Source organism: Macadamia integrifolia, chromosome 13, assembly GCF_013358625.1.
Source record: "Macadamia integrifolia cultivar HAES 741 chromosome 13, SCU_Mint_v3, whole genome shotgun sequence".
NCBI lineage: Eukaryota > Viridiplantae > Streptophyta > Magnoliopsida > Proteales > Proteaceae > Macadamia > Macadamia integrifolia.
Genome location: NC_056569.1, coordinates 5,148,610 through 5,174,165, shown reverse-complemented (window position 1 = coordinate 5,174,165; position 25,556 = coordinate 5,148,610). Strand labels below are relative to the sequence as shown.

At 41.0% G+C, this 25,556-nt stretch overlaps 1 protein-coding gene across 3 annotated transcripts in view; it reads right to left on the bottom strand.

Annotated features, from left to right (window-relative positions):
- The window catches only part of LOC122059922 (ribulose-1,5 bisphosphate carboxylase/oxygenase large subunit N-methyltransferase, chloroplastic), a 70,569-nt gene extending 48,716 nt beyond the window's left edge, over nucleotides 1-21,853 (bottom strand). Inside the window, exon 1 of one of the 3 annotated variants that reach the window (XM_042622994.1) lies at nucleotides 21,364-21,853. In XM_042622994.1, the coding sequence (XP_042478928.1) occupies nucleotides 21,364-21,750 (387 nt within the window). In that variant the 5' untranslated portion in view covers nucleotides 21,751-21,853. The remainder of the gene's footprint in view (nucleotides 1-21,363) is intronic. The other 2 variants (XM_042622995.1, XM_042622997.1) reach the window with 2 other exon arrangements.
- Nucleotides 21,854-25,556: the final 3,703 nt, after the last annotated feature.

The following is a 25,556-nucleotide window of genomic DNA, read 5'->3' as shown; positions in this document are numbered from 1 at the left end:
GACATTAAGAAAATAAACACAACACACAAGTCATAATAATATGAGGATGGCTAAGTTACACATAATTCGCATGATGGCATGACTAGTCTAGATATAATTAAATGAATGCCAAACAAGCCTTAAAATAAGGCCAAACGTCCTCTCCCCACTTACCTATAGTGTACAAAGACTCACGCCTGGTACTGGTGAGATCCGGTGCGAGAAGCGTAAGATTTGGTGAACCTATCAGAGTGAATGGGGTTAGCATTTCACCACTTTGGGGTCAAAACTAACAAGATTTGGTGACAAAATCATGTTTAGAATCCTAAAAGAAAGTCGCACGTCCGTTTTGGGTCCATTAGGACTTAAAAATCACGCTGAGAGTCTCTCAGGTGGGTCAGACAGCCCACCTGTCATGACCCACCAGTCATGACCGACGGGTAGGTTGACCCACCGGTCATGACCAACGGGTAGGTTGACCCACCGGTTATGACCGGCGGGCAGGTTGGCCCGCCCGTTGGCCCTGAGGGCCCTGTCCTCTCAGGAGGGTGCTCTCAGGCGGGCTATTTGGCCCACCGGTCTTGGCAGAAAAATGCCATTTTTCCCCGAAACCTTCCCCAACCTTTGGGGAATCAAATGGGGCTTTTCCAAACCCATTCTCCACACATTCAAGGCCTCATAAGATGGTTCTAACCTAGATCTATGTTAGATTTAAGGAATGGAAACCATCTTACCTTCTTTGCCCAAGAACTCTTTCAAAAACCCCAAAATCACTTCAAATCACCAATGCTGCTCCAACCATGGAAACACTTTTTCAAATCCTTCAAAATCAACACATAAACAATCTATTAAACCTTAGATTCATCATCTCAAGGGGAATCTACAAGACCTCAAGAAACACTACCCAAATCAAGGGTTTTACTTGGGTATGGTGAAAGTTTAGGGAATATAGCCTTCGCTCACCTCTAAACGCAGATCTCGTGCTGGGGATCACTCTTCCGGCATCGGAATGGGAAAATCAAGCATTGACGCCGCTTAAATCCATTCCTTCTTCCTCTTCCTCCCCTTTCTTCTTCTCCATTCTCTTTTCTCCTTCCTTTTCTCTCTCCTCTTTACTCTTTTCACCAACCACCCGAATGTCATAAATGAGGAAATAAAAACTTAATAATAGCTATTTATACTTTCTAAAAACCATTAGTAACACATGGGTGGGTCACTCAGGTGGGCGGATGCGCCCACCTGTGACCGCCTACCTAAGGGCCGAAAATTGGCCAACAAGTGGGATTTTGATGGGATTCGACTCTCGGCATGAATCTCACTCTTGGCATAAGGTATATTGTACGTATGCGCTTTAGAATACGGCTACATACCTGCTTTATCCGTACATGGCCTTATGATATGTGCATGTACACGGCTTGGGTACTTCCGTCTCCTCTGGCACTGACTCGGACTTGTCCGGCCAACCGGTGTTCAAAGTTACCCTTGCCATCATGGTCCATAAGGAACCCGCCTTAACCCTCTCCGGTTCGGGTCCTGCATGGTTAAACCGGGTCAACCGTGTAATTAGACCGGGTTTAAAAAGTAGGGTATCACAGATTCGGTGACGGGAATACCCTACATGCGATGTTAGATTCGATGTAGTGGTATTATGGGAGGGTTATTAATAGGGGTTTGCCGGGTAACGATGTGGTTTCAGAACCGGCATGCTCCTGACTCACAACTAGCTTGTATCCCTGGAGACTGATAACTTACATTCATGACTGGGGATAACACCTATGTTGCAGTAGTACTTATACCCCCTTTGGACTTAGAAATTGTTGCTTAGAATTGTTTGATAATAAATGGATCATGTCATTGCATTCATATTGATGTGGTCGGGCATGAATACTTATACTATTGCATTTTCTTGGATTGTCGTGATTGCTTGTGTGTTACCCCCCTCACTGGGCTTCGTGGAAGCTCACCCCTCGTTGTTGCCCCTTTTTAGATGTTGATTCAGGAAATCCATTGAAAACTGTGATCGAGGTTCCGGCTCTCCATAGAAGTGACCTCTGGGATGAGGAGCTGGCTGCGCATGAGGATAGATGCGTGTGCGATGATTGTGCATTTGGAGCACGCTGAGGATGGGAGTATCATCTTCTATTTTTTATTCTTTTTGTACTTAACAGATGTAGCCCTATGGGGGCATAACTTTAATTATGATCCAGATGTGAAAACAATCTTTTTGTGTAAATATGGTAAATATCGATAGAAATCACCAGTTGATATATTTTGTTTATATTATAAGTGTGTGATTTTAGAATTCATTTCATAATCTTATGTACTTAAAGTACTGCATCGTGGATCCTGGATGGATTGTGGACACGCACATGTTGCCAGCCTTCAGGTGAGTGGAGGCGGGTGTGACAACGAGTGGTATCAGAGCGCGATACTCTACTTTAAGTCATAAACCTATGAAATGCTAGGACTATTGGTGATTAGGTTATAAATAAAAGCTTAAATATAAGTACATAAATCATAGTTCACACATAGGAGACAAGTTGAAGATAGAAGCCTTTAACACTGATAATTTCATTAATGACATATTCAGCTTACAGCTTTGAGAGAGGAGAATACAAGACTTAACTAGAAGCAAATTACATAGACAATAGCTACCTGCTAAACAACTCTCAAGTTTATAACACTAATAACACAAATAAAACACAAGAGGAACACAATCCTAAAAACAAGACTGAAAGATAGGACCTAGGGAAAAAAACTACTGCTGGGGTGGATCACTGGGTGGTACCGAAGAAAGTGTAGTATATGCCAGCCCGAAGAAAGTGTCCCACCTACGGGTCCATACCTCTAGATGACTGACCCTATCATCAATGCTGTCCAGACGGGCGTTCAGACCCTGAAAACCTGTTTCCATAGCCTGCATCACTCGATCCCAACCCACTGCATCACCTGGTGCGGTCGAAGAAGAAGCACCACCGGCATATTGAGATGAAGTGTAAAGAGGAGGTGGGGTAATTCCCCTACAGCCTTGACGCAATGGAGGTCCCTCATCTTCACTATCCTCCCCATCTTCCTCGCTCTCCTAGGCCTCCTCGTCGTTTTCCATATCCATATCCTGGTCACCTCCTATAGGACCATTACCGGCACCCCCTCAGCATCACTACCATCATTAGGGTCAATCTTCATCTTCACTAAGGAGTGTAAATCGAAAGGATACCTTTTGGCTCCATCTGTAGGGCTCGTCAGCACAGGGGACCCCAAAATGTACGAAAATACTAGTAAGGAGATTTCCGTAAAGCAAGTTTCCGTCCTTTGGGTACTTGGCCCGGTATGCCATATGCCGCATCAATAGGTATGGGAGGTTGATCTGGAGACCCACATACAAGCAAAGGATAACATAGGCCTAGAGAAGAGAAACTTCATTGAAATGACCTCCAGCTGGTAATATGTTTAACTGAACTACCCTACAAAGCACCTTGGGCGTGGTCTTGAAGCGACTGAACCTAGTCCATCCACCAATGGTTCCAGTCAACTGCCGACACATCTCATCTAAACTATCTTGGGGCATGAAGGCTCCCCTTCTAGTCTTGGGAGCACAATATACACTCTCCCCGATGCTTGAAATCCCAGTAATAGCACCAAACTCGGCTATGGTGAAGAAGAGGTCTACTCCCATAACTCGGCTCGTGAGACGATAATCATTCTCCCCTACTTCCTCGCCCCTCAGATTGCAAAAGAACATTTGGACCAAGCGAGCATAACATCTGTCCCCTAGGTCCAAGAGGGGTGACCAACCCAATGCCTGGAACCGCCTCGCTATACCAAGGGAAGACATCTGACCATGCAATATTGCCTTTCCGGAATCCACAAGTTTACTTCCAAACACCCCCCCATTTCTGCGCACTTTCCGCAGAGTTGAACTAAAATCTGTCAAAGTTGGGTTCTGGAGGAGCTGGAATCTGTCCGACAGCATTTCGACTGCGTGTGTCTCTTCTAGAACTCATGGCTGCATACATACATAACAAATATACATATCCAACTAAGCGTATACAAAAGGAAAGGCACGTTTGAAAAGAATGCAAGAAATTTCACATAAATCCCTAGTTAGGGTTTCACAGAGAAGAAAATTTGGGGAAAGTGAAAAATCTAGCAAAATGGGAGGAAAACCTTACCTCTTGCGCGAAATATGGGTTGGATTGGCGGCAAAAATCACCGGATTATGTTCTTCCAACCTTGGGAGAGCTCCCCGGTCGTTCTTGGCAAGAAAAGGAAGAGGTTATGGTGAAAATGGGAGTTCTCGGCCAGCCCTTTTAAAAGATAGTAAAAGTGTTTACCGGCTGGCCGGTGAAATAATTACCATCCACCGGTGAAGGTAAAAAGGTGAGAAATTATTTTCTTTTCTTTATATGTGTGGGTCCATTTTACATATTTCCTTCCCTCAATATGTGGACACTAAGGATGTGGGTGTCTGAGCCTAGTACATATAAAGACTTGAATATGCATGCTTAGTTGTACTAAGTTGCCTATGTTACCTCTTATACAGGAAGGTTCACATGGCTTCTAGAAAATCCCAAACACAGGTGGGATGGCCGCCTAAACGGCCACGCCGTACTACTACATCTGCTATGGGTTAGCCACCGACTTCGGAACCAAATAGGGAAGAGGTGCCCGATACACAGCACAGGGAGCCCCTCCTACTCCACCTATACTTTCTGCCCAGGATGTAGTGTCAATTATGGGCAACATATTGCAAGGACTACAACAGCAACAAAATGGGATGATGCAAGGGTTGCAACAGCAACAACTGGAGTTTATGACGGGTCTAAATGCATAGATCAATGCTGTGTTTCAGACTCGAGAGGCACAGGCTGTTCCACCCCAGACAGCCAGTACCTACCGTTGCTCCTACCACTATTCCCCAAGCACAGCCAAGTCCCAGCACAAATGGCTCACCACACAACCCACCCAGAAGGCTCCAATGTACATTATGCCCCACGACCTGATGTACCACTAACACAGGGGCAAATGACACCACCGAGCCAAGCCATACTGCCTATACCTATGGACAATGTGAAAGTGATGGAAACATTCCCAAAGTTTAGGCTTCCCTACTTTGGTGGTATTGTGCAGGACCCTTTGGCACCCACCAAATGGGTAGAGGGAATGGAGAAGGCATTTAAGGTAATGACCCTCACTGAAGAACAGAAACTGATGCGTGCCGACTACCAACTATAAAATGAGGCAAATGCATGGTGAAGTCCACTGAACCCAACTAGTGGCCCTACAGCCCAACCTCACATGGGAACACTTTAAAGTGGCATTCTACAACAACTACTTCCCAAATAGTGTGAGGGAGAGGAAGGAAATAGAGTTCATGGAGCTGAAACAAGGGTCCAACTCTATATTGGAATATCAACAGGATTTTGAGAAGTTGTTCTTCTTCGCACCTGAGCATTTGAAGGGGGATCAGGCAAAGGCGAAGAGATTTGAGAAAGGGTTAAGACCCGCTATAGGGGCTGTGTTAGTGGCTCAATACCTCCACAGTTATGCCGAGGTGGTTCAGGCTGCCAAATCCATTGAGGATAAACAAAGAGAGAACTATCATGCCATCCAAGGGAAGAGGACAGTGGCACCTAGCAGGTTGGGTAAGGGGACATATTCTAGTGCAGCCTCAGTCAGTATAGAAGACCAGAAAATGGACAAGCACCACCACCACCTAGACCCATGGTAGCACAGTCTCAGACGGTCCCCTTAAGGTGTTTTGTCTGTCAGCAAACGGGTCACTTTGCAAAGAATTACTCACAGAGGAGACCGCGTGACCCCTATGTAGGACCAACCAGATCAGCGCAGCCATTATCCGCCACCAGTCCTGCTCAGGCACCACAGGGAGCTAGACTGCAAGGGAAAGTGTTTGCACTGACTACTGAGGAAGCGGAGGCATCGCCTGGAGTGGTCACAGGTACCTTGTTGATATCGATGACCCCTGCATATGTTTTGTTTGATACTGGTGCATCACATTCATTTGTATCCCCCACTTTTGCCACGAAGATGAATATCAAGCCAAAAATGTTAACACACAAGTTAGTAGTTAGCACACCAACTGGGAGTGAGGTAGGATTAGAGGAGATTTATGAGCCATGTCCTATTCAAGTCTGTGGACGGGACATTATTGCTCATTTGATTAGATTTGAGATGCGTGACTTCGATGTTATCTTAGGTATGGATTGGTTATCTGCCTATAGGGCATGTGTTTTATGTGCTGAGAAGAAAATTGTATTCAAACTTCGAGAAGGAGGTGAGTTTGTTTACAAAGGGAGAAAAATCAAAAAGTCCAAGAAACTAGTGATATCTACACTTGAAGTGAGAAGATTACTAGAGCAAGGAAGTGAGGCTTATTTGGCATCTGTGATTAACACAACTAAGGAGAGCAAGTCGGTAGAGGAAATAGAAGTAGTGAGAGAATTCTCAGATATCTTTCCTGACGAGTTACCTAGACTACCCCCGGACCAGGAGACTGAATTCACTATTGATCTGATTCCTGGGCAGCACTTGTATCAAAAGCTCCATATACGATGACACTTTCAGAACTGAAGGAGTTCAAGGAACAATTATTAGATTTATTGGAGAAAGGGCTCATCCGACCTAGTGTGTCCCCATGGGGGGCATCGGTACTCTTTGTTAGGAAGAAGGATGGGGGTATGAGAATGTGCATAGACTACAGAGAACTCAACAAGCTGACTATCAAGAATAGGAATCCGTTGCCCAGAATCGATGATCTCTTTAATCAATTGCAAGGTGCAACCACGTTCTCCAAAATTGACCTTAGATCTGGTTATCATCAACTCAAGATCAGAGAGGGTGACATCAAGAAGACAGCTTTCAAGACCCGTTATGGACACTACGAGTTCCTAGTTATGCCATTTGGACTAACCAATGCCCCTGCAGTGTTCATGGAGCTGATGAATAGAGTATTCCACGATATGTTAGACAACTTTGTCATCGTGTTCATCGACGACATTTTGATCTATTCGAAGAGCCAAGAGGAACATGCTACCCATTTGAGATTTTCCCTTCAGAGATTGAGAAAGAAGCAGTTGTATGCAAAATTCAGTAAATGTGAGTTTTGGCTTACATGAGTACATTTCCTAGTGCATGTTGTCTCAAAGAAGGGCATTGAAGTTGATCCTGGAAAGGTAAAGGCTGTGGTAGAATGGGAGGCACCTAAGAATGTAGGTGAAATTCGTAGCTTCCTGGGGTTAGCAGGATACTACAGAAGGTTCATTGAAAATTTCTCACGCATTTCTGGACCTATGACTCAACTAACACGGAAGGGAGTGAAATTTGAATGGTCTAAGGAATGTGAAGAAAGTTTACAGGAATTGAAGCAGAAATTAACAACAACTCCAATACTCACTATTCCAGAAGGCAACGCCGGAATGGTAGTATATAGTGATGCATCCAAGTTTGGCTTAGGTTGTGTGTTGATGCAAAATGGCAAGGTTGTAGCATATGCATCTCAACAGTTGAAGGACTATGAAAAGTATTACCCCACTCATGACTTGGAATTAGCAGCGGTCATTTTTGCTTTAAAGATCTAGCGGCATTATTTATATAAGGAAAAAAAAGAGATCTACAGCGATCATAAGAGTTTGAAATACTTTTTCACCCAAAAGGAACTGAATATGAGACAAAGAAGATGGTTGGAACTGATGAAGGATTATGATTGCACCATCCATTACCATCCGGGGAAGGCCAACGTAGTGGCTGATGCATTGAGCAGGAAGTCTCAGACAATATCCCTAGCAGCCTTGACTATGAATGAACAACTGATTGAGGAAGCTAGAAGAATAGATTTGGAACTACTAACGAATGAGGTGACAGTGACCTTGGCTGCACTTATGATACAACCATCATTAGTGGGGAAAATCCAAGCCGCCCAAGTAATAGATGAGGATCTTCAGAAAATAGTAAGCGATACCAAAGAAGGAAGACAAAAAGATTTAAATTTCAAGTTGACTGAAGATGGGGTCCTCAAGTTCAAGGATAGACTTTGCGTACCAAAGGATGAAGAGATGAAGGAATTAATATTGAAAGAAGCTCACAGTTCACCCTACTCCATCCATCCAGGTAGTACAAAAATGTACAAGAAATTGAAGAAGTCCTATTGGTGATGTGGCATGAAAACTGATGTAGCCATCCATGTAGCCAGATGCTTGAATTGTCAACAGATCAAAGCAGAAAGGCAAAGGCCACACGGCTTATTACAACCCCTACCCGTACCAGAATGGAAATGGGAAAACATTACCATGGATTTTGTCACAGGACTGCCACGTACTCAGAAAGGGAATGACATATTCTGGGTAATTGTAGACCGATTGACCAAGGTGGCCCACTTCATCCCTATGTAGATTACTTACTCCATGAAAAAGTTGGCTCAACTGTATGTTGACAATATTGTCCGATTACACGAGGTACCAGCAAGCATTGTCTCTGACCGCGATGCCAGATTGACCTCCAACATCTGGAAATGTCTACGGACAGCAATGGGGACACAACTGAATTTCAGCACGGCATTCCATCCACAGACAGATGGGTAGTCAGAGAGGACTATACAAACCCTAGAGGATATGTTGCGGGCTTGTGTATTGGATATGAGCTATAGCTGGGATGAGCACTTATCACTCATAGAGTTCTCCTACAACAATAGCTACCAGGCTACTATAGGCATGGCACCTTATGAAGCCCAGTATGGTAAGAAATACAGAACGCCTTTGTATTGGGATGAAGTTGGAGAAAGGAGGATCCTAGGCCCGGAACTGATCCAAGCCACTTGTGAGAAAGTGGATGTAATCAAGAAGAGAATTAAGGCGGCTCAATCAAGACAGAAAAACTATGCAGATGTCAGACGGAAGCACCTAGAGTTTGAGGTGGGTGATAAAAAATTTCTAAAAGTCTCCCCAATGAGAGGAGTGAAGAGGTTTGGCAAGAAGGGAAAGCTAAGTCCTCGATACATGGGACCTTATGAGATACTGGGTCGAGTCGGAACACTAGCTTACCGGGTCGCTATGCCACCCGAATTAGAAGGAGCTCATAATCTATTTCATGTTTCCATGCTCAAGAAGTACGTTTCCAATCCAGCTCATATTTTGACACATGTACCCTTGGAACTTGACGCTGATTGGAAGTATGTAGAACAACTAGAAGAAATCATTGACCCGAGAGACCACATTCTCCGCAATCGGACTATTTCTTATGTACTAGTCAAGTGGAGGAATCACTCCAGACAAGAAGCGTCTTGGGAATGTGAGGAGGAACTGAAGAAGAAATATCCTCAGCTGTTTGGATCACCAGGTACGTCAAATTTCGGGGACGAAATTTCTTCTAAGGAGGGGGAATGTTATACCCGAACCCTAAAACTTCCTATTTAATGTTCAGGTGCGACACCGGAGGACACAAGTTCCAGTGAGTACTGGGCTGCATCTGTCTTTTGCCGAGGAAGGAAGGGCGACCCACTTGCACCTGCAACCCATGCTTAAGTAATTGGAAGGGATTCCGGTCCCGAAGGGAAAGGTTAGCTGAACCTCACACACAATAGAAACCCTGGAGAAGGCCCCACTCAGACAAAGGAGAAATCTCCATACAAAGTGACCAGGCTGATGGTCACCGGCGGATGGAACATCCACAGGTGAACACCATACGGTGAGTGCATAGGCCACTTTTGGGTTATTTCGCTGTGGGACCCAAGACCTCATGATCGTGCACCCCAAACCCATCCACATTCATGGAACAATGTGTAAGGGAGTTGATTAATGTGGCGGGACATCTCGAAGCGGGCCCGTTAGTGCCGAATAGCAGAATAACCCGGTATTGGATAAAAACCCATTAATTCCCCAAACAGCCCTTAGTGGGACTTAAGTGGCTATAAATAGGGCTCTTACCATTGATTTCTTCTCCTACCAAAATAGAAAGAAGGAAAGGGAGAAAGAAGAAGAAGAAGGAGGAGAGCAAGGGAGGAAGGAAGGAGGAAGGCTAGGGCTTCATTCTTGAGGTAAGCCCACATGCTCATCTCTCCACACACACACACACATAAATCTCTCTCTCTCTCTCTCTCTCTCTCTCCCCTTCCCATTTCACTCTTTATTGGAAGTAATGGAGACCCAACCAAATCCTACCTACCCAACCATAAAGACTACATAATGGGAGGAGGAAATTAGAGTAAAAGACCTACATTGGCAAGGTTATTCACTCAACCTTGGGTCTAAGGACAAATCCCTATGAAATCCCTAACCAAAACCCTAGGATTTGGGGATTTGAGCAAATCCTCTATGACTTAACATCCTAACCTAATCCTAAGTTGGGGAAAATGAAATTAAACCTATGTATGGTGTGTGAGAGTAATTTCATGAGCCATTAATGACCATTCCATGAGCTCAACCTAAGTCTTCCCCAATTTAGCTTAACCTAGACTTGTGTATTGAGGAAATTGGGTGTATCTTGAAACCCTATGTTGATCCACTCACTAATTTCACTAAACCTAAGCTAAGTGAAGTGTGTGAGGATGCCCTACATGAAAACCAACCCTAGACTCACAAAACCCAATTTGTAAACTATACAAAAGAGGGAGAAGGGAGGAATGGAGTTGGAAAATGACACCGCACTGAAAAATACGCATTTCCACCACCATACACAGAGGCCACAGGGCCAATAGGGCTGATCTGGGCAAGAAACCCCCGATTTTAACTTCACCGGCTAATGGTCACCGGCCAGCCGGTGAAGGCAGGTAACCATCCACCAATGAAAATATTACAAGATGTGCACCCCTTTCGGATTTGTCCACCGGTGAACTCACCGACGGATGACCATCCACCGGTGAACCATTTTAATGCTATATTTTTATCCTTTTATTGCGGCACAAGTCCTAGTGTCCCACTCCTTTTTGAATAACCGAATAACCTAAAAACATTATGTATCCTAAGAGTGGAACCGAGAAGTGACGGGGGCACGCAACCCGAAACCATCAACTGTCTACCGTCATCTAGAACTCGAGGTGAGGGGATTTTGTGTGCTTTTATGGAATGCTTGTATCATAATGCATATGTGGATGAGTTTTATCATTTTGTATATTATTAATATATTACTCCGTATGTAAAGTGTTGATGTGGCATGAGAATGTGGATTATGATTGTGCAAGCGTGTGTGTGACTGGGATGCAGGGTAGCCTGTGGTGGGTGCCTACAACACTGTATGCCCAGGGTGTGTGTGCGTGTGTATGTGGAGATTGGGGTGCAGGGTGGCCAATGGTTGGTGCCGGCGGCACTGCATGCTCAGGGTGTGTGTGTGGGTGAGTGTGATTGAATTGTGTTGTGGCATATTAGAATGCATTGGGCTAGGATAACCACCCTGGTGCTACAACCCTTGCCAATAGGGGTTTACGTATTGGCCAATCCTCTCATCCGACGGTCCGTGGTTGGGGACAATTTTCGATGACTGAGGTGCGAAGATGCCAACATCGTGACTGACCCTCACGCGATGTTTGATTCGGTGACGGGTATACCCTACATGCAACGTTGGATTCGATGTAGTGGTATTATAGGAGGGTTATTAATAGGGGTTTGCCGGGTAATGATGTGGTTCCAAAACCGGCACGCTCCTGACTCGCTACTAGCTTGTATCCCTGAGGACTGATAACGTACATTCATGACTGGGGATAACACCTACGTTGCAGTAGCACTTATACCCCCTTTTGACTTAGAAATTATTGCTTAGAATCGTTTGATAATAAATGGATCATGTCATTGTATTAATATTGATGTGGTTAGGCATGAATATTTATAATATTGCATTTTCTTGGATTGTCATGATTGCTTGTGTGTTACCCCCCTCACTGGGCTTCGTGGAAGCTCATCCCCCATTATTGCCCCTTTTTAGATGCTGATTCAGGAAATCCTATGGAAACTGTGATCGAGGTTCCGGCTCTCCACGGAGGTGACCTCTGGGATGAGGAGCTGGTTGCGCACGAGGATGGATGCATGTGTGATGATTGTGCATTTAGAGCACGCTAAGGATGGGAGTATCTTCTATTTTTTATTCTTTTTGTACTTAACAGATGTAGCCCTATGGGGGCATAACTATAATTATGATCCAGATGTGAAAACATTCTTTTGTGTAAATATGGTAAATATCGATAGAAATCACTAGTTGATATATTTTGTTTATATTATAAGTATGTGATTTTAAAATTCATTTCATAATCTTATGAACTTAAAGTACTGCATCGTGGATCCTGGATGGATTGTGGACACGTGTGCGTGTCCATGTCGCCAGCCTTCAAGTGAGTGGAGACGGGGTGTGACATTATTTCTTTGTTTCCTGGTCCTACTTGTATTGTTTGGGGTTATATACTGCCGGGGTAGTTCTTGTAATCTACTCCTGCATTAACTTCCCTCCGAGATTTCCTGATCTGGGAATTGCATGCTAGGGGAATCACTGGCCACTTCGGTCAGGACAAGACCATCACCCTCGTTGAGGACCGATTCTCTTAGCCAGGTGTAAAGAGGGATGTTGCTAGAGTTGTGAGTCAATATAGGACATGCTAAACTGTTAAACAGCAAAAACAAAACACTGGCTAGTACACTTCCCTTCCTGTACCCCATGCCCCAGCAAGACCTTAGCATGGATTTTGTGCTCAGTCTACCAAGAACCTCGAGGGGTCATGATTCTATCGATGTGGATGTGGAACGTTTCACAAAAATGACACACTTCATCCTATGTTCCAAAACCTCTGATGTGTCAATAGTGGCCAAACTTTTTTTAATGAGGTTGTCGAGTACCATGGGCTACCCCTAACCATAGTGTCCGACAAATATGTTAATTTCATCAATTGCTTTTGGAGGACCCTATGGCGGATGATAGGTACTAAACTTCGTTTCTCCTCTGCTTTCCACCCTCAAACTGACGGTCAAACTAAGGTTGTCAATAGGAGTCTAGGGAACTTGTTATGTTCTCATAGGAGAGTACCTCACCAGTTGGGATCAAGTCCTTACCCAAGCCAAGTTCACATATAATAGTTCTAAAAACCGAACCACTAGTCTGTCACCCTTTGAGATCTATTTAGGGTACCAACCCCGAACACCCATAGACCTCATCCCTATTGTATCCAGCTCTAGAACTTCCCCATCAGCTGAATCCTTTGCACAACACATACATGATTCACATGTAGATATAAGATGACGGATAACACTGAGCAATTATCAATATAAGTCCAAGGCAGATGTGCAACGGTGACTGCAAGAATTTCAAGAGGGCAATATGGTGATGGTCAGAATCAAACCGCAGCGATTTTTCAAAGGGAAAGCGAGCAAACTCCATGCTCGTAGTGCTGGTCCTTTCAAGGTTCTTAAACGAGTAGGTACCAATGCTTATGTCTGATGCAGTTGGGAGATGGGTTTAGAAACAATATCTTTGATTTGGTTCCATATTTACTTTCCTTTTTAGACTTAGAATTAGTTTGGTAGATTTTTATTTGAATGAGATTTTATTTCAGTTTCTATATAGGCTAGTTTCCATTTTTAATTAGCTACCAATTTTATGCTTTGAATTTTCTTATATAGCCATGTAATACGCTAGTGAAGAACTCAGTTTTGAAGAATTGAATGAAATTGAAAGTATGTTTGTTTGGCTGAAACCTTGGCTGCCGTGACTCTCTTTCTGATTTTTTTCTTCCCTTCTTTGATCTTCTCCTTCTTCTTCCTTACGTCCCTGCTGTACTTCCTCTTTTCTGAAACTACCCTGTTTCTGGAGATATCCGCAGCCCCAGTCAAGCCCTCAGATCTCCTTGGTGCTTGATCAGTTTGGGCTGAGACTTTGGTCGAAGGTCTCCCATCCCTGGGCGATCTTAATCCTAAAATCTCGTCTCCGAAGGTTTCTCCTATCAAGATCTTCGAAACCTGGTTCAGATCTGGTTCTTTGCCTTGTGCTGGACTGAGTTGCAGGTTAAGTTAGTTGCTGCTGTCGGAGTTCTTCCCTGCCACTGTCTTGTGCATCTGATATGGTGGAAAATTTCAATCTTACTCTTTTAGTCACAGGACTAATAGCAGCCTCTTGAAGTGGTTAGTTGGACTCGAACCAGAACTGCTTCACCGCCTCTGCTCCTTGGCTGAAGGAAGAAGATAACTCTCCTTCATGTGTCCCTTCTTGTGTCCCTTACTTTATTGGTTTAAATTGTTTAGTCTATTTCTCCCTTCGCTGAGATTATGTTTTGTCTTTTTGTCTTTGTCTTCTTATGTTAAAAGTATTTCTTTTGTCTTCATTTTCATATCATTACCCTTCTCTTTTCTTATTATTTACTTGCTGCCCTTATATTTCTGTCCCTTCTTAATTTATCCATGCTTAATAAATCTAATTCCTGTCATGTCCGTCTCCTTTAGCTACCAAGCAATACCATAGAACTTGTGGTTATTTACAATTCTGCCATTTAGTTGAAGCTTTACTTCAATACAAACCTGCTATTGGTTATTGCCATTGTTTTATTGAGTGTCCAAGCAGACCCTAAGCGATCCGATTTCAGTCTTTGGAACCTGGATCCGCATCAATGTCCTTCATTTGCCAGCTGATATGGGAATCAGCAATGTTTTTAATGTAGAGGATCTTGTCCCCTTCCACGGTACGCCTACTGCTGTTTCCTTTTACCCAGATGACCTCGAAGACTTTCCTTTTGTACTTGATGACATTGTTGACCATACCCCTAATGGGGGGCCGGTGGGCCCCAAAAGACCCAACCCAGTTGGCTGTGGGCCACTTAAGAACTTAAGTAATTCAGGTCTAAGATTAAGTGGCAAAAATATTAAATATACTGATGTTTACAAGCAAGTTGCAATCCTGTAAATAGATTGGAGTTCATAAGGGTGGAATGGCACTTTGTAAATAACCAGAAATTCTAAGATGCCAATTGGATGTAGGGATATGGAGGGGATTAGGAATTATTGTTTAAGGGTAAACTAGGAATAGCATTCAACTTGAGGGCAGGGGGTGAATATAAGGGTAAAGAAGGGGTATTAATCTGGAATAAGAAAAGGGGCTACCACAAAAGACAAAAATACTAAAGGACAAAGAATTAAAGAGACAAAGACAAATATACCTTAAGTCCAAGAGACAAACAAGACAAAGGAGAATTAATTTGTGAAGATTGGAAGGGTATTAAGGGAAAGAGGGTAATCAAATTAAAGCAAAGAAGAATTGTAGGAAAGTGGGATGAAAGGGGTTGTCTTCTTCGACCTCTTGACAACGTACAGAACCAGTAATAGCTGGCTGCTCTGTGACTCACAACAGGGAGGTCTTTCAGGTATGATATTCCAGGGTCTGAGTTGCCTAAAGAAGCCTTACCCTCGACCAAGTTCTCAAGTCAAACTGTTCACTCACAGTGGAGATCGATCCAACATATGGGTTGCTGCAAGTACCCAGAAACAGAGGTGCTACCAGAAAGAGAAAAGAAGAGAAGTTGGGAGGGAAGAAGAAGAAGGGGGGGCATCGCCCAACAAGGGGTTTCAGCAAAGGAATTTACTTCAAAAAGAAAGACAGGAGAAGAGAGGGGAGATAGGGAAATCGCAGGGAGGAAGAAGAAGAAAGGGGGATGGGGGTTGCCTCGCTAGACAAGGAAGAAATAAGAGAGAGAAGGGGGAAAGAAGAGATCTCAAAGGAGGGGGAGAAGAAGACAGCCACGCAGTGGTTTTCCAAAATCAATTCATTCTTTAATAATCAATCCCATAACTTTGGTTACATACTAATTTATATTAATTCAAAATAAAAACTTTAAGATTGAAATAGAAACTCCCAATTGCTTCCTAAATTAAAGTCTAATAAAATAAAAACACAATAAAACTAAATTGGAAATTTCTACTTACCTAATAGCAACCCCAAAATAAAAGATTACATATCTTTGCCAACTAAAATAAATATTTTAAATATACTACTGATCAACTATGAAACTTGGATCCGGATCTTGGTCCGGGATCTTGAACGGGTTTGGGTCGATCCATCGTAGTGCTGCTACATCATCCCTTCCCTTCCCTCTACCTCTTTACCACATGTACCTAAAACTGCAAAGAAAGCTAAAGAAGTTGAGAACATCCTCAAAGAGAAGCTTGTGTCTACAAGAAAGGGAGGTTCACGAGAGTTCCTGGTCAAATGGAGAGGACGCCCCGAGACTGAAAGTACGTGGATCACTATGGAGGAGCTTTAGAAGCTCAATCTAGACATGCTTGAGCATCACATGAGTTTTAATTCACCGGTTTCTTCCAAGCCGGGGAGAGTTGATGGGGACATCAGTCCAGGCTATCGAGTTCACCCGAGGAGGCAGCGTAGAAGACCATCCAGCTTGGGCTCTATTTGGTTGGATAGATGAGGATTAGCATGGGGCCCACCTTGGAGAGTCATGTAAGGACTCCTTGACTGATTTCCTTGCACAGTTGTACAACTTGAGCATTTAACGCAAGAAGGGAAAGGACTCCTTGATCAATTTCCTTAGACAGCTGTACATGGGCCCCACTTGAGCACTCAACACAAGAAGGGATTGCTAGTTTATGGTTTTCCTTTTTTAAGGAAAAGTAATTTTTTTTTCTTTTAATTAATAAGAGTAGGACTCTTTATTTCCTAAAAGGCATTGGACTAAATTAGGACTCTTTATTTAAACTAGTAGATTCTGAGTTGATTCCTTTTGGCTTTTATTATTTAATTGAATTGTAAGGCTTACGGCCAAGTTTAGTGAATGAAAACAGAAATGAGGTTTTGTGCGCAAGAACTTCTTCCCCCCCCCATCATGAGCCTCTTCTCTCCCCTCATCGTGGATGGCTTCCCTTCCACTTCTTCTCTCTTGGCAGTAAGGTCATCTCCCTCCTTCTCTCTTCATCTACTTCAATACTTTCTCTTGTTCTTTTTCCCCCCAATCCCTGAATTTTTCCCTGGTGTTACCACAGCAGCATAAGCCCTTTTTTTTTCTTCTTTTTTTTTTTTTTACCTATGATCTCTGTCGCATGCCCCAACCCCTGCTGAACCCTTTTTGTTTGTTGCTACTTATCCCTTTGCTGAATCTCTGCATAAGAATATTACTGGTTTTCACTTATTGACTGCAAGTTAAGGGCTGGGTTAGTAACTGCTACTTCAGGGATCTTGAAATGCATGCACCCCATTGGCAATTTACTGCTACATGTTCCCACGCCCATATTGCCTAATCGAAATCCGTTGGGTTGATGCTAATTCTTAGGATTTTTATTGCTTACTGCTACTGTAATTTCCTGGTTTTAAATTTGTATATGACTCATGTATGTTGCTGTTTTCCTTTACTTCCAGCCCATACCTGAGTTTAACCTACGTTAGTGTTGCTAAACTAGTCAACCTGTATAGGGACTCTAATCCCTAGGACTCTCCCTACATCAAGAATGTTCTAGTTGAATATTCAAAATGATGTTGCTAAAAGCCTAAAGACTTGTTTGAAAGACTCCTCTTCGTGTTGGTAAGATTTGGGTACTTAAATTTTGATGGCCTAAGTTATTGAGTAAGAAAGGAATGGTGAAAGGACTTCCTTCCATTAATCACCCAAATCAATTACGTAAAGAATGTCTTCTTGGTAAACATTCTAGAAAAGGCTTTCCAATAGAAGCTAGATCAAGGGCAACGAAGCCTTTAGAATTTATCCACAATTATGTGTGTGGACCAATTAAACCAAGTTCACTTGGGTTTATTTTCTTAAACAAAAAACAGAGTTGTTTGGAGCTTTCAAGAAATTTAAGGCTCTTGTTGAAAAACAAAGTGGCCATGATATAAAAGTTGTAAGATCAAATAGAGGGGGCAAATTAATATCAAATGAATTTCAAGCATATTGTGATGAAAATGGAATTTTCCATCCTTTAACGGTTTCATTCACGCCACAACAAAACGGAGTTGTTAAAGGAAGAATAGAACTATTATTAACATGGCTTGAAGTAAATTGAAGAGCAAAAGAATACCCAAAGAATTTTGGGCTGAAGCTGTTGATTGTGCAGTCTATTGGTCAAACTGTTGCCCCACTAAAAGTGTATGGAATAAAGCACCTCAAGAAGCATGCAGTGGAAGAAATCCGGGTGTCTCACAACTAAGGGTGTTTAGAAGCATTTCCTATGTTCACTGCCAGATCAAAATTAGATGATAAAAGTGAAAATCTATGATTCATGCTCCAAAGGCAATTAAGCTATATAATCCAAGCAATGGCAAAATCACCATTATTAGAGATGTTGAAATTTGATGAAGAAGCAACATGGGATTGGAAAGTGTTTAGAAGCATTTCCTACGTTCACTGCCAGATCAAAATTAGATGATAAAAGTGAAAATCTATGATTCATGCTCCAAAGGCCATTAAGCCATATAATCCAAGCAATGGCAAAATCATCATCAGTAGAGATGTTGAAATTCGATGAAGAAGCAACATGGGATTGGAACACCTGAGAAGAAGATTATGACGTCTTCCCCTCTTTGAAGAAGAAGAGCAGGAAATTCAAGAACCACAAGTGCCAAATACACCACCACCATCACCTTCATGAATCACTCATAAGACTCACCACCTTCGTTAGATGAGTGCTCAAGTGGAAGGCCACTAGGCTGAAGGAATCTAAAAGAAATATATGAGGTAACTGAAAATCAAGATAATCTCACTCCTTTTTGTCTCTTTGCCTATTGTGAACCCATAAGTTTTGAAGATTCGATGCAAAGTAAGAATTGGAAAGATGCCATGGATGAAGAAATCAAGGCGATCAAGAAGAATGATACTTAGGAGCTCACAACTCTTCTGGAAGGGCGGTTGGAGTGAAATGGGTTTACAAGGCAAAGAAAAGTGCAACGTACGTCCCAGCATCGATTATGATGAGGTATTTGCTCCCATTGCTTGTTTGGAAACTATATAAGATTAATAATTTCTTTGGCAGCTCAAAATAATTGGAAGATTTATCATACGATGTTAAATCCACATTCATCAATGGTTTTCTTGAAAAAACAGTGTATGTAGAGCAGCCCATGGGGTAAGAAATAAAAGGGCATGAAAATAAAGTCTTGAAGTTAAGAAATGCCCTGTATGGCTTAAAACAAGCACCGATGGCATGGAATAGTATAAAAGATAAATACTTCTAAGAGAATAATTTCACAAACTACCCTAAGATGAATGAAAATGGAGATATGCTAGTAAAAATGGATGACTTGATCCTTATAGGAAATAATCCAAAATCTTTGAAGAATTCAAAAAAAGCAGCGGCTCAAGAGTTTGGGATGACGGATATTGGACTTATGACATACTAGCTTGGTATAGAAGTGAATCAAGTTGAAAAAGGAATCTTCGTCCCTCCAGAAGACTACGCAGAAGAGGTGCTCAAGAAGTTCTAAATGTATGACTGCAAGCCAATTAATACACCCGAGGAAAGTGGAATAAAGTTGTCAAAAGATGGTGAAGGAGAGAAGGTTGATCCAACACTTATCAAAAACTTCGCTGGAAGCCTCCACTACTTGACATGAACAAGACCAGACATCCTCTTTGGAGTTGGACTTATTAGTCGCTCTATGAAGAGCACCAACTGCAGCACATTGGAAAACATCCGAAAAAATTCTACACTACATCAAAGGTAAGCTTGAATTTGGTCTATTCTGCTCATCATCTAATGATTTTAAGCTTGTCAGATGCAGTGATAACAAATTGGCTAGAGACTTGGATGATAGAAAAAGCACAACGAAAAATCACAACAAGCTTTGTGTTCTTCATTGGAGATACTGTTTTTACATGGACTTATAAGAAGCAACCAATACTGGCACTTTCCAATTGTGAAGCAGAATATGTAGCTGCCACTTCATGTGTTTGTTATGCAATTTGGCTCAAGCGCTTATGGGAAAAATCTCAAAATGGCAAAAGGAGCAACGAATATCTTTGTGTACAATAAATCAGCAATTGCACTGGCAAAGAATCCAATGTTTCATGATCATAAAAAGCATATTGACACAAGATGTCATTTTATTAGAGAAAGCATACAAAAAGGAAAAGTGCAACCAAAGTATGCAAATCCCAGGATCAAATACCCGACATCTTCATAAAGCCTCTTAAGTTTAAAGATTTTCAGAAAGTTGCAGTCTCCTCTTGGAGTTAAAAAAATTCAACTTTAGGGGGGGGGGTGATGTTGAAAATGCAAACTTGAATTTTGGGCATAAAATTTCTAAAAGTATTTGGGTTAAAGTGTGATTAATAAAAGTATGAGGTCTTATTTGTAATTGGCTAGAAAAGTAGTAGAGAAATCCAAAATCTAGAACCGTCCCAAAGAAGTGTGTAGAAATATCTTGAAGAAGAAAATGTTTAAAAATATCTTGACATAGAATGTCTAAGAAATATGTAGGAAGGATGTAGAAATATCTTGTAGCCAAAGCTTCCTTGAAAAGGGATCTCCCTTAGCCATTGGTGTAAGTGAATCAAGTTTAAGAATCAAGTTAGCAAGCGCACGAGTGTGTTTGTCCACATATTTTCTCTTCCAATTCACTCTCTTTCTAGCTTTCTCTTCCAATACAATCAACAGAACCCAAAGCAAATACTACAGGCACCTTTCTTTTGTTTATGGATAGGCCCCAAGGAAAGTTGAACTCATGACCTTTCTGTTGGATTTATGGGCTTAATTAATTATTTGGATTGATTAAATGGGTGAGATTCAAGTTGCATGAACCTGTTCAATCCACTCTCAAGTTTAGGGATATGCTGGCCTAACCCATTGGGTTTAAGGTTTTAGATGCAGGACAGTATTATAAACATTGGGTTTTGGGTCCCTACATCATCATTCACTCTTCCCACTTTACCACTAAAGTGAGAGAACTCAGAGCGGGTCGAATCCGTATCGCCGCAGAGTGAGGTCGGAGGGGCTGTAGAAGATTCACAGCCAAGAAAAGAAAACTATGAAGAACTACATCGATCTTCTTCAGCATATTATGTGCAAGGTACAAATTGATCTTCCTTTAAGGTCTGTTGTGAAACCCTAAACAGTCTAAGACTCTCAACTGTGAGGTGTTGATCTTTGCCAACTGAGCTCTACCCTCTTGTAGTACCTTCCTTCTGATTACTACAACATCCAAACAGCAAAAGTTTTAAAATATAAAATGATCATGCTGCTGCTTCAATATAAACTCTAAGCTGCAACCAGTTAAATCAATATCGATCTCAATCTCGATCTCAATCTCAATCTCAATCTCAATCTCAATCTCAATCTCAATCTCTCTCAAACCAAACCAAACCAAACATAATCAATTCTACCACTCTCTTAACTTTGTGGCTCAAAATTCTAACATTTACAAAGAAATCGAACAATTTCTTTGAATAAACCTTGAAAATTGACTTACAGAATCAGCTGTGATAACGAGAGATGGAGGAACGAACAGCAACTTCTCTCCCTTGCGTATATTCTTGAGAGCAACAAGGCCCCTCTCGCCGACGTCTACCTTTTGAATTGCCATCTTCTGTGGGGGAAGTCCCGAATCGGACAACCATTTCTGGAGAGACAAAGCATCCTCTAATGAATCAACGTCACAGCCCCAATGGATTCTCAGGTTCGTGTTGGTGGTGGTGGTGGTGGCGGTGGCCCTCGGAGTGTCGTTAGGTCTCGTTAAAATGGAGCAGCGAATATGTACATGTTTGCTCCTATTTGGTATCGTCGGAAGTAAAGGAGCTGACTTCCCAAGTAACGAAGAAGGGTTTTGGGAGATAAAAGATGTACACAGTACAGCCATTGAAGCTTAGGCCAAGGCTACACAGCAACGGATAGAGAGAATAAAAAAAAACAGAGACCGTAGAGGTAGTGGGAGAGGGAGAGGCCGACAGGGAGAGGGGAAGATAGAGAATCTTATCTGAATAGTGACGTGGAAGAACTAGTTAAGAAGATCTTAGCGCGAAGAAGTGCTGGGGCTGGGCCGCTTGGAAATGGGCCAGGCTAAATGTATAACTCGGCCCATAGGTGGTTTGTTCTGCATAGCGTAGACGGGTTTCAGTAGTTACCAAAAAATAAAAAAGAGGCGGGCTTCAGTGAGTGATACGGGTGTCAATCGGTCGGTTTAGATTGGTTTCAATTAAGTTTCATGGGCTCTGGTATGAAAATGAGTGAAATCAAAACATGAACGAATAGAGTCTTTAAAAATGCACCAGTTTACCTTTTGATCTTGATTCAGCTTTGATTTGGTTTTGGTTTCCCTCATCAGTTTACCATTAGTTTGGTTTCGGTTGGGTCTCAATTTAGTTTTGGTTTAGCATGTGAATATATACAGAAGTAATATAGAAAAAAAAAAAATGTATTTTATGAATTTTGGGTTGGTATAATCAGTTTCTCATCAGGTCATATCATTTTTGGTCCAGTTTTTTAAGTTTGTCTAAATGTCTTATTGGTTCCAGTGTGATCTGATATGGTTTCGATCTTACAAAACTTCAGCCTGAAACATGATTCAATAAGCTTATATAGGTTTTGATTCGGTTCGATTCAATTTGGTTTCAATTTGCTCTATTGGTTTTAACACCCCTATTTCAGTCTTCCATTCTGTAGACATTATATACGAGTCTTGTTTTGATGATTGCATACCCGAATGAAACTAAGTCATGTAGTTTAACTTTGTTTTTGTTGGACATAAAGATATTTGTGAAGAATGTAATTCATTCCACATACAACAATAGGATCTTGTCATATATTCATAGAATCATAAAGTAAACAATAAAGGAACAATGACGCAATATATAAATTATCGACTGTGAAGAATTCGTCGGCATTATATCCTTCACGTAGCATGATCTCCACTACAATAAGTAGGAACACAATGGATTCTCTAGGTTTCTCCCACTATCTCATCTTAATGCTCTATTGGTGATGGCTCCAAAATGAGAGTCAAATTAGGGTAGAAGGACCTAGAGTTCTATTTATAGAGTTCGCACACCCTTCCATCAAGGTGTGCCAAATAGAGAATGACTATTTTCCTTAATTAGACTAGGAATGAGTTTCTTATTTGAAATCTAATACTAAATATAAAAGATTGCTATTGACTAATTTCCTAATTGGTCTATGGGACAATTATAGACGATCTCCCATTTGAATCATATGACCACATAATAACAATCTCAAATATAATTTGGATTTCAACATCATACTGCAGTATTTGGAAGTAAATGCATCAACTTTATGCCATCATAATCATAATACCATATTTGAACAAAACCACTAATGTAGATCATGACGGTTATACATCATATAACGATATACTCCCTTCCATAGTCACAACACTAGTAACCTAAACCAAACAGGTGCAAAAGTAGGGAATATACTATAAAAGTCTTAAGTAAATGGTCCAACATAACATCTCCTATATATCAAATAAAATATGTACACATAATAATAAAGTGAGAAATTTTCAGAAACAACAAATATTATGATCATTTAAATAAATAAGTAAAAGTGGCTAACATAATATGACAATTACATTAAACTTTACATAAACTCATATTTATTACAAGATCTATAAAGTGTTTGGGTGCTAATGCCTTAGTTATAAGATCATCAATCATCAGACTTTCTTCATGTGTGTAATAGACACTTCTTATTTATGAATTGATTCATTTATTTCACTCAAATATGCTTTGCTTTACTTGAATGCTTATCATTTTTGGAGTAATATACGATAGTAATATTATCACAATATATTTTCAGTGACTTCAAAATGGTGTCAACAACTCGAAGTCCTGGGACAAATTTTCTTAATCAAATTGTCATAAAAGTGGCCTCAAAGCATGCCACAAACTTTGCTTCCATAGTAGAAGTAGAGACACAAGTTTATTTCTTGGACTTCTAAGAAATCACCCCATCAACAAGTAGGAAGATGTATCATGATGTAAACTTCCTATTGTTGAGGCATCCTGCATAATCAGACTCTAGCTATCCGATCACTTCCAACTGATCAAATGCTCTATAAGTAAGCATCTACTCCCTAATCCCTTTCAAGTATCTCATTACCTTCTTTGCTGTGACCCAATGATCTATGCCAAGATCACTCTGCCTAACATACCACTAGAAAAACTGATGTCTAGACGAGTACAAGTCATTGCATACATAAGACTCCATACTACGGAAGAATAGAGAATATCCTTTAATTGCGCTCTTTCCAGATCATTATTTGGGCACTGATTTAGGATGAATTTTTCTTCTTTGATAATGAGGGAAACACCTAGTTTGTATTTCATCATGCCATATATTTCCAAAACTTTGGTAAAATAGGTTTTCTATGATAACCCAAGTGTCCAGTGAGATCTATCACGAAATATCTCAATTCTGATAATGAAAGAGGTTAATTCCATATCTTTCATTTCAAAGTTCTTAGAAAGAAAAGCCTTTGTATCACTCAACAAACCAAGATCATTATTAGCAAGTAAAATATCATCCATATATAAGACCAGAAATATAAACTTACTCTCACTAAGTTTTAGATATACATACACCTGTGAAAGGTGTTTTAAGAAAACAATGATGTGGTTAAATTTAATATACCACTGTTTGGAAGCTTGTTTAAGTCCATATGGATTTCTTAAGTTTGCACACTAGATTTTCTTTTCCTTGTTCACTAAATCCTTCATATTGGTTCATGTAGACTTCCTCATTTAAGTCCCCATTCAAGAATGCAATTATCACATTCATTTAGTAAAATTTTAGATTATAACGAGTCACTAATTCCAATACGATTCTCAAAGAATCATTCTTAGAGACAGGAGAGAAAGTTTCATGGTAATCAATGCTTTCTTTCTAAGTGAATCCTTTTGCAATTAGTCTAGCTTTATGTCTCTCAATATTACCCTTCGAGTTGCGTTTGGTTTTAAATACCCATTTACAACCAATTGTCTTAAATCCTGTTGGTAATTGAACGAGATCCCAGACATCATGGTCACTTATAGATTTCATCTTATCTTTCATGGCATCTACCCATTTAAGAGAATCATTATCGTTTATGGTATGTGAAAAGTTTAATGGGTTATTATTGATTTCAATATCGAACTCTAATTCTTGGAGATATACTATATGGTCATCCAAAATAGCAGACCTCTTAACCCTCTGAGGTCTTCCTTGAATTTTTGATTGAGAAACATCCATAGTATTATCTGCGGTAACTACATCATAGAGTGATTCATCTTCGATAGTTTGTTATTTCATAGGATCATTTTCAATAGTTAACTGCAGGACAATCTTATCACGAAGGATATGTACATCTTTTATAGTTTGTTGTTCCACAAGATCATTATCAACAATCACCCATGGAACAACAATATTATTATAATGTATATAAGTCGGTAGAAAAATTCAATGTTCTTCAAATATCATGTTACGTGGTTTTCCACTCCTACTAATGTTACTATCCTCTAAGAATATAGTAGTTCGAGTTTTCACAATTCTAGTACTGTATGTGGGTGCATAAACCTGTAACCATTTGACCACTGACAATAACCAATGAAATAACAACTTATGGTTTTAGAGTCAAGTTTTCTTTCATGTGGATTATACAATTTGGCTTTT